At 41.1% G+C, this 15,597-nt stretch overlaps 1 protein-coding gene across 2 annotated transcripts in view; it reads right to left on the reverse strand.

Moving 5' to 3' along the window:
- CEP85L (centrosomal protein 85 like) overlaps positions 1–14,841 on the reverse strand; it is a 134,786-nt gene extending 119,945 nt beyond the window's left edge. Inside the window, exon 1 of one of the 2 annotated variants that reach the window (XM_030267794.4) lies at positions 14,705–14,841. In XM_030267794.4, coding sequence (XP_030123654.4) covers positions 14,705–14,717 — 13 coding nt within the window. In that variant the 5' untranslated portion in view covers positions 14,718–14,841. The remainder of the gene's footprint in view (positions 1–14,704) is intronic. The other variant, XM_072926806.1, reaches the window with a different exon arrangement.
- Positions 14,842–15,597: the final 756 nt, after the last annotated feature.

Genomic DNA, 15,597 nt, shown 5'->3' on the forward strand with positions numbered 1-15,597 from the left:
AGAAGACTAAACTTAAGCAGAAGCAATCAAGGATTTGACTTTCAGAAATTGTTATTTTAACTTATTTTAAGAAAGAATAAAAGTTTCTGTCTTTCCTTTATGTAATTATTAAAGTATACCATTACATATGGGCTTTTTGTTAGACAAAACATTTCTGGTTGATCATGAAGAGGTATTGCTTTACCTCTTAAATGCTATATAATTGTTTAATATTTACATTTTTTCATACTTTTTTGCTAAATAAATTCAAGTACTCAGTAAACAGCGCGTTTACTGCAGGGTGAAGCTTTAAAACATGCACAAAACCAATTCTGCACACAAATATTTCTGTGGGAGAGTTAAAGCTGTAGTAATTTGGCACCAGAGCAACAGTGTGTGAGGCAAGCTTTTATATTGGACAAGCAAGAAAATGTGGCTATTTGGAAGATGCAATTTAGGATAAAATATTTGCACAAGCCAAAATCTAATCAAGGTGCTTGCTTCACGAAGTGTATTTACATGGGTGCTAGTATACTAGAAAAACCTTCAAAGGAGACACATGAACATAAAACGAGACAAATGGATTTACAAATCATGTTACAGGTCAGTGAACAAAAGATGCTGCCCTTGACACATAGTGACTGGTCTGTAAAGAGAGATGTGTGTTTAATCTTAGCTTGATTAATCTTAGTGGACAGATGGCATTATTTTGCAAAGCCACAAGGCCTTACATCAACATTGCCACGTCTGTAAAGTAACGATTTCCAGGCTTGGTAGGTAACAAGTTCCAGACTTGGTGATTTTTACCCCTAGAACTCCCCAAAAGGATACATGGGAATATTAATGGGAAGGCAGCACTGCTGCCTTTTTGGATGGTGCACTCCGGTTCACTTTGCTATCCATCAAGTGCAGCATGAATGGGCAATGCCGTGCAGCTCCCCAGGATACTGCAGAGAGGAGAGAGAACCATCAGAGGAAATTACATCAGCTGAGCTGCAGAGCATGAATGATAGAGCCAGCAGGGCCCAGTGCACCCTCCTTTATGCCATCATGATGCCATTTGACAGAAACCAGCTGCTCTGGTCATGTTCTTCACACTATACTCAGCCCTGCCACCAGAACATGCAGACAAGACCCAAGTGTCTGATGCTCTTATGCTTTTTTTTTGTTTTCAGTAATTTCATATACTTATGCAGATTGATGTTCCAGTAATTAAAACAAAGAATCACTATCAACACAACTCTCAGACCTTTAACAAAATTCAAACTGATTTCCATAAACTATGTCAGCACTGAAAATACAGTATTAAGCCTAGTAAAAAAAGCCTTTTTAAAATATTTCTGCCCATTTCACAAGGAAATAATCTGAATACATCTCTAGTGGCACTCCATCTCTAGTTATTCAGAAACTTCCTGTCAGAAATGAATTCTCTTGGCTTTCTTTACCAGAGGAATCACTGCATACATGCCAAATCAACAAATCACTGGGTAATTCATAATGATGGCCTATCAAGTAACTGATAGAAAGTGTTGCATGCGTAGGAGGACTAGACTAATCTTAGAGAAGACAGGGATAAATGTTCAACCCCCCCATTCCTAGGTTTGCATTATTATTGCCCTTATTGATGCCTAGCATCAGTGGGATAACACTTTTTTATGTTGGGTTTTTTTTTTTCCTAAAGAAAATAAATCAAGATCAGTTTGGTCTTGTTCTCATTTGAGATAGGTGGATCCCTGGGTGTTCTAAAAGATAACCTGTTCCCTGAGCTGCACAGGGTCCTGGGGAGTCTGGCTAATGGCAAAGTCTCTGGCCCCAAAGCTGCCCCACAGCTGCCTCACAGACTTATCTTCCAGGTGAAGAGTTGCCCCCGGTGCTGCCTGGATACCCACTGGAGCACGGGTGGCCTGGCAGCAGACTGAGCCAGCAGGCAGAGAGCCACATCACGAGTAAAGTCAGTCTGAGCCAGGCTGCCTCCTCACTTGCTTCTTTGCTGAACTTGAAAGCAAATTGGGCATCTTGCTGTGGGAAAACTCAATGCCAGTGCATCAAGCGTTGTCCTGCTGGAGAGGCCTGCCAGGGAGCACCCCAGCACTGCTCCTGCTGCGTGGCAGAGCCACTGTGGCATAGAAAGGTGTCCAGCCAAAAGAGGGGCAAGCTTTTCCCTTGGAGCAGAGGGCTATTTGATGGGAGTCATAGTGCTCCTGGGCCAGGACATATCTGGGAACAGTGTTCTTTCCTCCTCAGGGGACACAGCTGCACCTTGTCTTCCAAACTGGCCTGTCTCAAAAAGTGATTGTCACACTAAATTCTCCCAGGAGGAAGAGAATTTTTTTTTTTTTTTTTTGTAGTGACATAGCAAAACATACAAACAAAAGAGATTTCACAAAAAATACTTCCATGATTATTTTCTGAAGCACGCACAAAAGCTGTTGTGTTTGGCAATGAATTTAACATTCACTTGCGTTGTTCAACACTTTACCTTTAAATAACACTCCTAAATACTCCTGTGCTGTTTTATCTGCCTGTTCCATGATGCTTCTGCAGGAAAATTACCTCATATATTTGCACCTCCCATATTTGCACACTGTAAAGTTCATCATTAGAAAATAAACAGGAAAAACCACTCCTTGGAATTTTGCACAGCCTAAAGCATCTCTCAAAACAAGAGCACTGAACAAAACCTTCCTGTCATTTTATTTTTTACTTCCAGGGCCAGGTTTGCAGCATTTTTTGTACACAAATCAGTGAACAGTACAGGAAGCTCAGAGAGGCAGGAGCTGCAGTTTGCTCAGCAGTGGTAAGACTCTATAGGTCCAATCTAGAGAAAGCCATGCAGGAATCCCAAGAAAGAGATGTTGTTTTACATGGACTACATGTCTATTGCACCAGTAGCTTTCTGGTTTCTTTCCCCTCTTCTACATTCTACATCATTCCTCTTAGTACTGAAAAAAACCCAGGCTTTGGATCTAAATTCCGAGACTCCTGTGAAAGTTTTGACACAGACCTGCATATAAGTCTTGTGAAGCCAAACGTGATTTCTATGATTCTATGATTTTTATTCTTTGTTAAATTCTTACCTTTTACTGTGTTCTTCATAAGCAGTTATATAGAAGTGCAAGATTTGTTTTACACCTCAAATCAAATTTCATTTTCAGCTGCTCCAGAAAAGGAACAGACCACTTGTGCTGCAAGTAGTCTCCTCCTGCTGCCTTTTCTTCCCCAGCACAATCGATGGCACATTTATATCCTGAAGCAAAGGGCTCTGCCTTTTCTTCTGTGTGATCTGAGGTGGTGAAAGTGCTTTGATATCTGATTACCAAAAAAACACAAACCAGCAAACCCAGGGATCTAAACTAGCTCAAGAGGAACTTAAACCAGGCTCCTGCGGAGAGCTGTTCTCCCTCCAAAGGATTTATGTCTTTCTTTACAGATCACAAAAATACATAATGGATCAAGAAGATAACCACAACTATGAAGTTGTCCTATTCTAAAATGTCCTACATACAAAACTATTTACTGTAATCCCTACATAAAACATTCACTAGGTGTAGGAACACTACATTCGCTGTTGTAGGAACACTAGAAAACATTTTTGTATAATTAACAATGTGAAAGTTTTCACTTTTTTGTCCTATAGCTAGTATTTTATGGGTTTGTATGCTAAGTCTCTTTTTTACAATTATTCAGTCTAACTTGCTAACAAGTGTATAATAGCTACACAGTGGATAAAGTATTTAAAATCATGGAGCCATATTCTGCACATACTTTACTGTAAATCCCAAGTAACTCTGCTGACTTCACTGCATTTAAACTAGATTTATAATGAAATTCAGAAATTGTCCTGTACTTCCACTGATTAAGCTTCAAAGTGATTTACTTATGACCTTTTCTGAGTACAAAGACATTTTAGACAGTGTTACATAAGCATCTTGCTAAATACAGTATGACTTCAGTTAACAAACAATGATGGCAACAATTAGTTTAGCCTTCAATCTTCTTTAGCACTGCTGGAATTAGAAAAAAATACTACCTTTTTTTGAAAGCTCTATAATATTTTCCCTTATGATCCAGTTCTCTGGCTCAAAGAAACACAAAAGGTACATCTAGAAGCAACTTACTTGGTGACATAGTAAATCCCCCGAAAAAAAAAAAAAAAAAAAAAATTGTGATTTCATAAAATTTAACATTATTGTCTTCAGCATCCTCTCAAATGTCCTGAAGAATACAGCTTCTAGCACTTCTCAAGGAACTCCAGAATCTCAATATGGTGACCTGGGGACTGTGAAATAACAGCCCAGTACAGGGCTGTATCTTTCTCCTAGTAGTAAAAACAGTAGGAATGAAGTAAGACAAAGCCCAAACCCTAAACCAAGATCAAGCCCTTGAGATCTACCTGAGACAATACTCAATACTACCTCTGGAATATTATTGCTTTGTACTACCCCAAATGTTTTCCCTCTGGAAAGCATGCTCCATAGCCTCTGTCATGGAGCACTGAATCCATCTCATAACTTCACTAGGTGATGTTAGACCCACCAAACATTCCTAATAGGCTAGACAGGTCCTAAAACCTGGCATGTTTTTGCCAGGACACCTGCACAACTCATTCACAGCTGGAGCAGCTCTGATGTGGAGTTTTGAAGTATCTGTGTAATTATGTTGGCGTGGTGCATTCAACCAGAGGTTGCACAGCACAAGGTTTGCAAGACAAATATAGGGAGTGGAGACCAGAGAGATCCTTAATTCAGACATACATACTGCATTCTCTGACTCTCTTCTTTTTCTTCTGGTCAGTTATTGGTAGCAATTTTTCAATCTGCATAGAAGATATTTGAACTTGGGAAGTCCTTTTGGCTACACAGAAAAGAAATTAATCCCTGTGTTACACTTCCATTCATACTACTGATCAAGTTGGACTCATCAGAATCACAGAATAAGCTGTGTTGGAAGGGACCCTCAAAAAACATTGAGTCCCACTCCAGCCCTGCACAGCATCATCCCAAGCCTTTTCAGTCATTTTCCATGGCAAAATAAATTCCTGCTACCACAAACCCATTTCCATTACATACTGTGTGTTTTTACCCCTTCACCTCAGCATTTACTTTTACCGCACTATTTAATTTGGTCTCAGCATTTATGCACTGCAGGAAACTATTAACACATGAAACTTCCCTTTTGACAGATATGATCTCAAATTAAACACAGAGTTAATTATCTCAGCCTTTATAACTGTGATTAATTCCAACAAGTTAACCTTTATTTTCCTTCTAAGTTCAATGCAGGGAACTGCTTTGGGTGCTTGCTTATCCCACTAAAACCCTCCCCCTGAACGCTGCCTCCAAGCAATGGCTCTCTGTAAATTTGAGGAAGAGGGGACTGGTTTTCTCCACAGAAACTTTCTTGCTCTCTAGCTCTGCAAGTACTCCAAATCCAAGAGCTTGGGCCAAACAAAGAATAGGCTGAAGAAAGATGCCTCCTCTCTCAGCTTCACAGTTACTTCTTCAAGTCCTGACAATGTGAGCCAAATGTTCCCTGACACAAAAGTAAGAAGGGTTTAGGAAACATAAATGGCAGATTGCTCCAGCCAAAACACAAAATACTGCTTGAACATTGGTGGAAGAATTGTATCTCATGTGTGACAGGTATTCTGAACGTGAGTTAAGAAAGGCTTGGAACTTGGCCTTTGTGTGTCTCCACTCAAGAGCTGCCAAAGTTCATCTGACAGGACGCTTACAATGACACAACCAATTCAAAACCACAGAATCAATTAGGTCACAAAAGACCTTTAAGATTATCAACTACAACCATAAACCTAACGTTGCCAAGACCACCAATGGAAATGGATTCAGTTTCAAGTAGTTGTTTTTCTGTTTCTGTTTTGAAACCACTTAGAGCTACCCACTGCAGCTGATGCCTGATCATAGCAGAACTACAAGCTCAAGCAAATTAACTTAATCTATGCAAAGGAGTGCTGATGCTTTAAGCTGAGGTCTGTCTGCAGTGAGTAACTTAGTGTGCAGTAGCCAGAGTGTGAATTTGCAGCCCACAAACTTATCTGCACAAGGCTTTCACATAGTCATTGGGAAAGCAGAGTAAGTTACTGTAATATATATTGTGTACTAAGAACACCCATAAAAATATTGTTCAAAGTAGCTAATGAACTGTACATTCACCTCTTGGCTACTGTAAATGCAGGTGAACCCAGTGGGAAGAAATGATGACATCTGACTCCAGAAGGCTGAAGGATTTATTATAACTATACTATAATACATTAATATACTATTTAAAGGGGATACTAAAACTACATACCTACGTTTTCTAACTACCATATCTAGCTCACAACTTGTGACCCTCTGTCGAGAGTCCAGACACAGGTGGATTGGATTGGCCATCAGGCTCAAACAATCCTCACCAGAATCCAATCAAGCAATCACCCCAAGTAAACAATTCTCCAAACACATTCCACATGGGAAAAACAAGGACCAGAAACAGAAATTGTTTTCTCTTTCTTCCCTCTGTGCTCCTGTATGAAAAAAATCCTGAGAGAGAGAAGAATATGCCTGCCACACTTGGCTAAGTACCCACTTACTTGTTCCTTGTATTAATGTGCAACCTAAATTAGAAACCATATGAGTTGGTGAACCCCGTGTTTCCTTTTGTGCCATGGCAAAAATAAAACCAGAAGCACTAACAGGTTAAGGTAGCAACGGGATAGGAGGGACTTGTACTCCAGTAATCCACACAAGCACCAGCACTCAGTTCATCTCCCACCCAGCTTCTCCCTCTGCTCTCCCCTGCACCAAAGCTCAGTGTCCTGCCCCATGGCTGAGCTTGTGCCTGATCCCTGTTTTGGCCACTCACTTCCCTGCTTCCTCAGGGCTTGCTGCAGCCCAGTGATGGCCCCAGCCTGGCCCAGCAGAGCAGCCTGTTTCCTGCATGCCTCCTGACTTTCCACTGAACTACCCTATGATCATCACAGCTAAACAAATAAAAAGAATTTCCAGTTTAGAGGATTTAGTTATCTTTGATTTAATGCTTGTCAAAAGCTTTTTCCTCCTGCTGTAACTGATGTGAAATTCCAGGAAATGGCCAATTAAACCCAAGGAGAGTCTGAGTGGACACTTGCGCTACCTGAACACACAGAACATCCAGCCAGGACAGTCCCAGAATACACTGCCATGCTACAGCATGCTGCTTGAAGGTCTCAGAATACTATTTTCTGCCATATTCTAACTCATTATATGCATTTTTCCCTGTCTCCCCAAGCCACAGCCATGGGATCTCACTGGTTCCTGGCCCTGTGGAAGAAGGGTGAGATGGATGTCCACACCAAGTCTCAGAACCCCATGGAGGTGTTACACACCACTTGGCCTCCAGCCAAGTGTGCCTCTCCAGGTGCCAGGCCATGAGTCCTAATGCAGGAGGTGTGGTTCTTATGGCATCTGCTCTGCTTCCCAGGCTTAAAAGCAGGGAATGAAAGGAGAATAAAAGCCCTTCTCCAAAGCAGACCCTTTCTGACACCCTGTGTCTGTATAATCTCGGTCTCTTGGCTGGGGCCTCTGGAGTACTGCCAGCAGGAATACCAACACAGGGTTTCTCTTCCTACCAATCTCCAGCAATACTGCTCACCAGAGATGTGTTTCTTTCACATGTGTAAGATAATTTCCAAAACAAAGGATTTAAATACACATAACTAATCTTATCTGGATTTTGTCCAGAAGAACTAAACAAAAGCCTTTTAAGTAATAAGATAATAATAGCAAAATCATACAATTGGATTTCAGAAATATTTATTCAAAACTGTAAGAAATAACTGCTCAAAATATTCAGGCACATACCAGAAGTTTTATCATTTGGGCATATATTTCATGGGGTTTTTTTTAGACTAACCATTTCAATTATATTTTTTATGTTCCATTTCTCATAAGCCTGGCTGTTTTTTCACCATTCCTTGCCCCTCTGCGGGTAATCACATTCTCTGTGCAGCTTCCTCCTCACTCCACTTGGATGTTCTCCTCTGGGGTCATGCCTTCACCTTTTCACCATCTGCCTTGCTTGGGTGTTTGCTCAGACAAACTTTTTGTGCTATGGGACCTCTGAACTGATGGCCCTCTCTGCTCCCCTCCAGCTCTGCCCCAGGAGCTTTGGAAAACTGAATTAATGAGTGTGGACAGCATCATTTTGAAAAGTGCCAAGCAGTTTACATAAGATGGAAAGGCACACTTTTACAGCATCAAAGCTCCTGCAGGAGTAAAGACACCTCTTGGCCTGAAAACAGAGCTTTCACAAGAGTTTTTGTGCTTAACCTTTTATAATGTTTTGTTCTTTAAATTACAACAAGACTGAATTCTGTTTTTATGAAACACTGAGTGAGGAGGCTGCTATGTAAAAGGGGTTTGAAAAGATCAGGGGCTAGAAAAAGTCAACCTCTTTCCCTGAATGTCCAGCAGAAGGACAGGGCTGTGTCCCACAAAAATCAGGCCAGTCCTGTGTCTAGGAGGCTTTTGTTTCCTGCCTTTATTCTTGCACATGACGTGTATTTTACAGGCAGGGTAGCTGTCCAAACACCATTTTTACTGATTTATGCTGCTATTCCGTAGGAAATGGTGACTGTTGTGCAGAGTGTTTCCAGCAGATTAATGATTGGATGGGAGCAAATGGTGGTCCATAAGTAAGGTGAAGGATATTAACTCCAAACAGTCATTAAATCTTTAGGAAATGCCCTGACCTCTGTTGGTTATTGCTATAAAAACTGGGAAAAAAAGTCCCAGGCATTTTTTCTCTATGACATAACCACCACTGGTATGCATAGAATATATATTAGTAAATCCTTTGGCTCTCTCTCTGTACTCTAGTCATCATAATTTGCTATGTTGGGGAAAATACATGCTAATGTGCTGGGAAGAGTGAGGGAAGGAAACCATTATTGCTTTGAAAACCACAGTCAGAAGTGAAGGCTGAGTTTCTCATTTTCTAAAGTGTCTTTACTTCCCTTAGCATCACTTTCTAAAATTCTTATTGTTGTTTGGAACTTTAGGCTTAATTCCTTCCCCAGGGCAGCTCCTGTTATTTTTATCTTGGAGGATTCACCAGAATACAACCATAGGGTGTTTGTGTGTGATAGATGTGTGTGGAGGAGGAAATGAGAACAGAAATGCATCATCATCATTTGAAAGGGATGCTATGGCACAGACAACCAGCTCTGGATGTAGATGGTGATGGACAAAGCGGGCAAAACAACACCTCTGATTGAAGAGGGAGTTTTAAAAGTGAGGAGCTTAAAAGGAAGGTAGCTACTTCCACTTAATTCTTAGCACTTCACTGAGGTTTTTTGTTGTGCAATTTCTTCTCCTCAGTGCATTTCATCCAGTGTGTGCTCCTCCTACCAATCTGCTTTATGGACATTTTATTGCTTTTAAGAACCTCTCAGAAGACACTTCAGCTTATGTGAAGATTAACAAGATTTCAGTACCCTGTGTCCTTGTTCCTCACAAGACATCACTGCACAAACTATTCCAAGGAATTCTTTCAAAAGGGACACCATACTGTTGCCCATAAATCTAAGGGCAACAGATGGCAAAATTAAAACTATGATAACACTAAATGATACAAGTAAATTAAATAAGGCAGAGAAGTATTTTAACAAATGCTATCCCGCCACACAAGTCAGCAGTATTTTAAAGATATTGGTATTGTATTTCTATCAGAGTCAGCAGTACATGCAACAGTCTTTGGATAAGGCCCTCTGCCTCCTGGCAGGCTGTTGAGAAGGAGATGGATGCAAGACCGATGCCTGAAAGGACTTGGAGGATGATGAAAGCATTGTTTAGTCTAGCCCTAATTTAGGTACTGGTGATACACATTGAAAAATACCTTCTCTTTAAAAGCTTTGGTAGCAACATTTTTGATTGAAGGCAAACACTAGGTCTGTATTATTAGAGCAACTTTTGTTATAGGATCCAGGGATAGTTGCAAGATCTAACAGATCTGCTTAAGTCATTTATAGGTGGAACTAAACTGCAACACATGCCACTCTTCCAATCCTTTTTTTGTTAATCCTCTTCTCTGCTTTCTCAAGACCATTCACAAATGCTAAGTTCACTGACAGTGAAACTTGCTTTTATACTGGTGCTGCATGGACTTAGAATTATAGAACTGTAGAATAAGATGAGCTGGAAATAACCCATCAGGATCATCAAATCCAACTCCTGGCCCTGCACAAGACACCCCAAGAGTTATACCATGTGCCTGAGAGTGTTGTCCAAATGTTTCTTGGATTCTGCCAGGCTGGTGCTGTGACCACTTCCCTGTTCCAGTGCCCATTAGTCCATGCATTCCCAGGGGTTTGTAAACCACAGGTTGAAAGTTGGTAATCTCTCCTTCTGTGGAGACCTTGCATAAGCCAAGAACACCTCCTCTGTACGATCCCTCATGGTTTCCCTAAACAATTTCTGCTCACTGTGATCAAGCTGCCTTTGCACAAAAGATGATCCACCTCAGCCACAGCACTGCCTTGTTACTATCCACGTAATTCTCATTTCCCCACTGCCACTGTTTTTGCCAGGTTTCTACACACTGATCAGTACTTCAACTCACCAGTCTGCAGAAGTTGTTGCCTTTACTCTTCAAACCTCTTCTCTCTGCGTTCACCAAACAAATCTTCCTACTGTGACCCTTTCTGCCATTTTAACTCCTTTAATGAGTTCACCCAAGAAGGCTAGGAAGGTGCTAAGAGATAAGAGACATCCCATCTAGTGCTAGTTATCACCTTGAACCAATTGCTTGGCCTGTGTTGTTTGTTACCGATCCTACAACACCTGAGAAGTTTTTGGGAACCAAGCTTACCTGCCTCCACTGATTCCACAGCAGTGCTTTGTGAAGCACAAAGTGCTTTACTAAGGCAGACCTAAGAGATCACAGCTGTTTGAAAAGGACCTAATTTCACTGATCAGCTATCTATGGTGACTTGTGCAGCTTAGCAGCTCACTTTTCTTAGGCGCTAACAGCAGAATTTAGTTTTCTCATTCTTTATTTAAGAATCTATTTTTTTCTCTCTTTCTGTGTATTATATAGCCCATGTACCTTCCTGAACAGACCAGCTCCTCTTCCCCTGGATCATTTTACTCAGAGCCATCCACTCTTTGGACCTTTTGTTTTCACTGATTTCTGGATGTTACTCTTAACTTTCTCTGCTACAATACAATCCTCCTCATCATCACTCTGCTTGCAGACTTCTGTATTTTGAATATTATCTTGTCTTTAGAGGGTCATTTCCTGAGATCATCAGATGTTCAACATTGGTGTTCTGGGGTCAGCCATGTAGTGCTTCCTTATTAGTCCCTACTACTTTGAATACCTCTCTCACCTTGAAAAATTTGCAGATAATTCTGCAATTTCAAAGTTCCTAAAAATTGATTATTTCCACTTTATTTGCTTGCTTGCATTTTCTGCAAAGTTTGGGGGGTTTTCCCATTCATACTGTGCATGCCCCTTCACTATTTTCCTCACCTCTGCCTTTTCACAGGCCAGTATATCTTTTATTATTAATCACTTTCATGGCATATTCAAGACTGAACTTTTTAAGGAATGCCAGATATTCCTCTGCATTTTGTTCTGGCTTTGTGTCAAGAGCTTGTGGCTCACCATTTTCTCACAGTCCATTTTTGCCATAGGTACCTCTGTGATGTTCTACTAATGTCTTGATTTCCCCTCACTCCTTGTGCTGCTGTGAAGCCCCAGGAGACTTGGTGGAACCTTTGTCACTGAGATAAACAAGAGTCAAATGAGTTTTAGGGAAGAATCACTCATGATACTGTTAATACAAGACGGATTTTTTAGGTAGTTTGAGCATAATAATGCACATGTAGATGATGTAGTAGAAGCTTTTGAAGAGAAACAATCATTCACTTTGGCTGCAGCTACCCCTGCAAGCTCTCAGCACCTGGATAGTTCAAACAGCAGGTGGTACGCAAACATTTCTCTCAAACTGTTTTCTAGACCCCTTGCAGCAGAGCTATTTGGTCTCCTGAAGGACATATGGATGGATTTCACATAGATGAGGCATACAACAGACACAGAATGGCTGAACTCTGAGCTCCTCTAACACCTTTGCAAGTTCTTTCAAAACAGAATCTGTACATGACAGAGTAAGGGGGCTTACCAACTCCAAATTTCTTTATCTCATAAGAAAAGACAAAAAAAAAAAAAAAACCAAAAACAACCACATCACATAACTAAAACTTCAGAGAGACTTTGTAAAATAAATAAAGATTTTTTTTTGTTCTGTATGATACTGCTCTATATAAACTCTTAGCAGGCATGAGTTTTATGAAAGGTACAGCAAAGAATCTAAACTTGCATGCACTATGATACAAAATCTATTTTGTGAATTAGAGGAGCACTGGGCAAAGAGACAAGCAAAGAATCATGTGGCAGACCAAATGCATTATTTATTATTTAGTAGGGCTTCTGTAATACAATCCCTTACATTGACTTATTTATGAAGTAAGAAAGAAATTAAATTCTTGTGTGAAGAAAATAAGGTTTTATATTCAGCTACTATGCCAGCAGAAATTGAAACTAACAAACATGAGCTGAAAAGATGGCATAATGTTCTTAGCCACTGCTCAGGAAATATTGACTGCAGCACATCAAAGCAAATTAAGGAAGTTGCATATAGTAATGGTGAAAGGTGACACCCAGCTTCTGGTTTCTCAGGCTGCCAAAGAGCTTGTGCATTAAAGGCAGCAGGAATGAGAGCTCCCTTTTGCATGAAACTCATCCTCCTCCTGAGCATTCATGGCAAACCATTCACACCTCTGCCAGGCTTGGCACTGACCGAGATTTGGGCTGGCACCACCAGTGCTAAGCTACAATAATCCTTTAAAATAAAGTTTGCCACCAAGCAGCAGGAAGGTGACTCAGAGTGCAAGATCCTCTTCTCCACACTGGTCTCTGACCATGAGACTCTGCTGGCACTGTCAGCAGTAATGCCCATGAGCACCAAACCTAATGGTAGTTTCTCTTGCATGAACCCTTCTAGAGACTTGCAGGAGACAGGGGAGACAAGATGAACAGTGGCATTGGAATTCTCTCTTCTTCACATCAGACTCAGAGTGTCCATATAGTGTCTGTGACTCTCCTGAAGAGCAGCTTTCTGGCTTCCCACTGTCTGGCATTGTATTCCTAATTCTGCAGCTGAAGTACCTCTCACATTTTACTGAAATAGAGTATGATGTCCAAGGGCTGTACACTTCTCTCTACTTGGTCTCAGAAATGGAAATTAGTGCCTATTACTGAGGTTAGTAAGTCTCACCATTATAAGTCTCTACATTTAGCAATTCTTCACATAAACTACAGGGATTGTCTTGGACCTTCACACGTCATTTAAATTAGTGTATTTAGGGGAATATTTTACTTTACTTAACCTTAAGCAGAATGAATCCTTAAAGTGATGCTGCAACAAAACCTGAAGTATCACTGATGAGCATACAGATAGAGAATTTATTTTCTCTATTAATTCACACACTAGATCATAATAATTTTTACTCTTTTTTTTTTTTTTTTTGCTTTTGCTTTTGTCACTTTTCAAGTTAATGGCTTCCTTTCATTTTCTAAATCACACTTTTTCTAGAAGTAACAACAGAAGTTTTGCTTGAGTAAACTGAAACGCAAAAACGCATCAGACACATGTTAAAGAAATTAAAACTTTCTGTGTGAGTGGAAAGAAGACTGCCACAATTGATTTATCAGTTTTAGAAGTGGTGGTACATGGCATCCAGGGCTTCCAGACATTCAGACACAGAGGAAAACTGGGAGAACAGGCTGAGGCTCTGCTCTTCTGCAGCCTGAGAAGAACGGCCCCTCTGTGGCTTGTTCTGAGTTGGCTTCGCTCCCGCATTACCAGCAAAACAACTGCCTAGCAACTCAGTTTTTCCCACAACATTTCCTGTGTGCCCAGAAAAAAAAGGATAGCACCTAATATTCTCTCTGGATAATCCCCTTCCTTGCGAGCTGTGTCCAGCCGTCTGTATACATGGGAGCTGTGACCAGCAAAACAACTGCTGTCGTGACATAGAGGGCAGGCAAAGTCACACCAGTCCCCTGATCCTGCTGCAAGTTGTGCAGGTTATCTGCTCATCAGGCAGACAGCAAACTTGCTGCTTCCCTCCACTGCACCATCTCCCCAAACAAAGGCAGGAAGCCATGGCTGTCAGCAAAAAGGTACAGACATCCTTCCTAGTGAGAACCCTGTTTTGTGAACTGCGAGGGAGCTCTCTAGCACACACTTCACAACTGTTGGGAGCGTTCATCTGAAGGCGTAAATAATTAAGCACTTTAAAAAAATAGTGCTGGCTTGAACATGTGAAATTCCTTTTTTCAGTTACTGCCTTTAAGAAGCATTTCCAGTCATAGAGCAGACTTACTAATAGTTACATTTTCTTATCTGACATCACAGCTGCAGTAATGTCTTGCAACTCCATATTTAAGTCATTTCCCTCACAGTTTCAGCACCAGTGAAAAAAGAGCTGCCTTGAATCTTCTGCAGCTGTTTCTGAGCAACATGCTGAGGGGACTGCAGAACACACAGTTTTGCCCATATGTTCTCTGAAACACAAGCTTCTTGTCCCTCCAAATGTTTGAGAAGCACTGTAAATAAGCTCTAACCAGCATAAATAAGAAAGCGCTCTTAACCAAACACACAGAAATTAGGGCAGCAACTTACTTGCTGTCTTCATAACTTCCTCAGGAACATTGTCTTTTCAAATGAGTGCAACAGGAAATCGTGGTGGCTACGGGAGAGCTGCACGGCTGCAGCTCAAACCACGCACTGCGAAGTGCAGAGGCAGTCAGCACTGAGTTGGTAACAACAGGCAGCCGCCTCCCCTCCTTCTTCTACTTTGCATGTAAATCTTAAACTGACGCCATGTGGAGACAAGTGACTTTTACAAAGATCTACTAGAAATATGTCTGTGAAAAGGCTTTATTACTCAGAGCTCTGTGCTCAGAATTGCAGTGCTTATCTCTGTGTAGTGCTCCGAGACCTACAGATGAAAAGCATCCTCGGACTGCTGCTGTTTAATGCTGATTTTATCTAGACAGGTGTTCATGGTCTTTATTACAGGTGATGCTGACCTTTAGTTCCTCTTTGTCACATGGGGATGAACTTGGACCTCTCTTGCCCTGCCTTTTGCTGCAGTGTAGTAGAGATGTGCATGCTCAAGGGTTGAATACATCCACATGCCCTTGCATTCTCTGCTGAGGCAGAAGGTTGTCCATAAGTTAATCAGGACCCTGCTTTTACCTTCTTAAACAGGGCCTCATAGTAGGGCAGACAGCTCCTCGAATCCTTGCCAGTGTCCCACAGCCTTTTAGACAGGAATGACAATCTCTATTTTTGTTTCTGAACTAGCATCTGACAGATGCAGAAAGCTGCCACTAATATCCAGCTCACAGAAATATGCATGTAAGACTGGGAACTCATGGAAAAGCTCTGATAGCATCCCATACTGCAGGCATGTGGCATGTCTTTGATAACTGGATTGCCTCACCAGAGTTTATAAATTCAGCTCTGCATTTTTGTCACTCAGTTTAGTACCCACTGAATAGTTAGATAAG

Source organism: Taeniopygia guttata, chromosome 3, assembly GCF_048771995.1.
Source record: "Taeniopygia guttata chromosome 3, bTaeGut7.mat, whole genome shotgun sequence".
NCBI lineage: Eukaryota > Metazoa > Chordata > Aves > Passeriformes > Estrildidae > Taeniopygia > Taeniopygia guttata.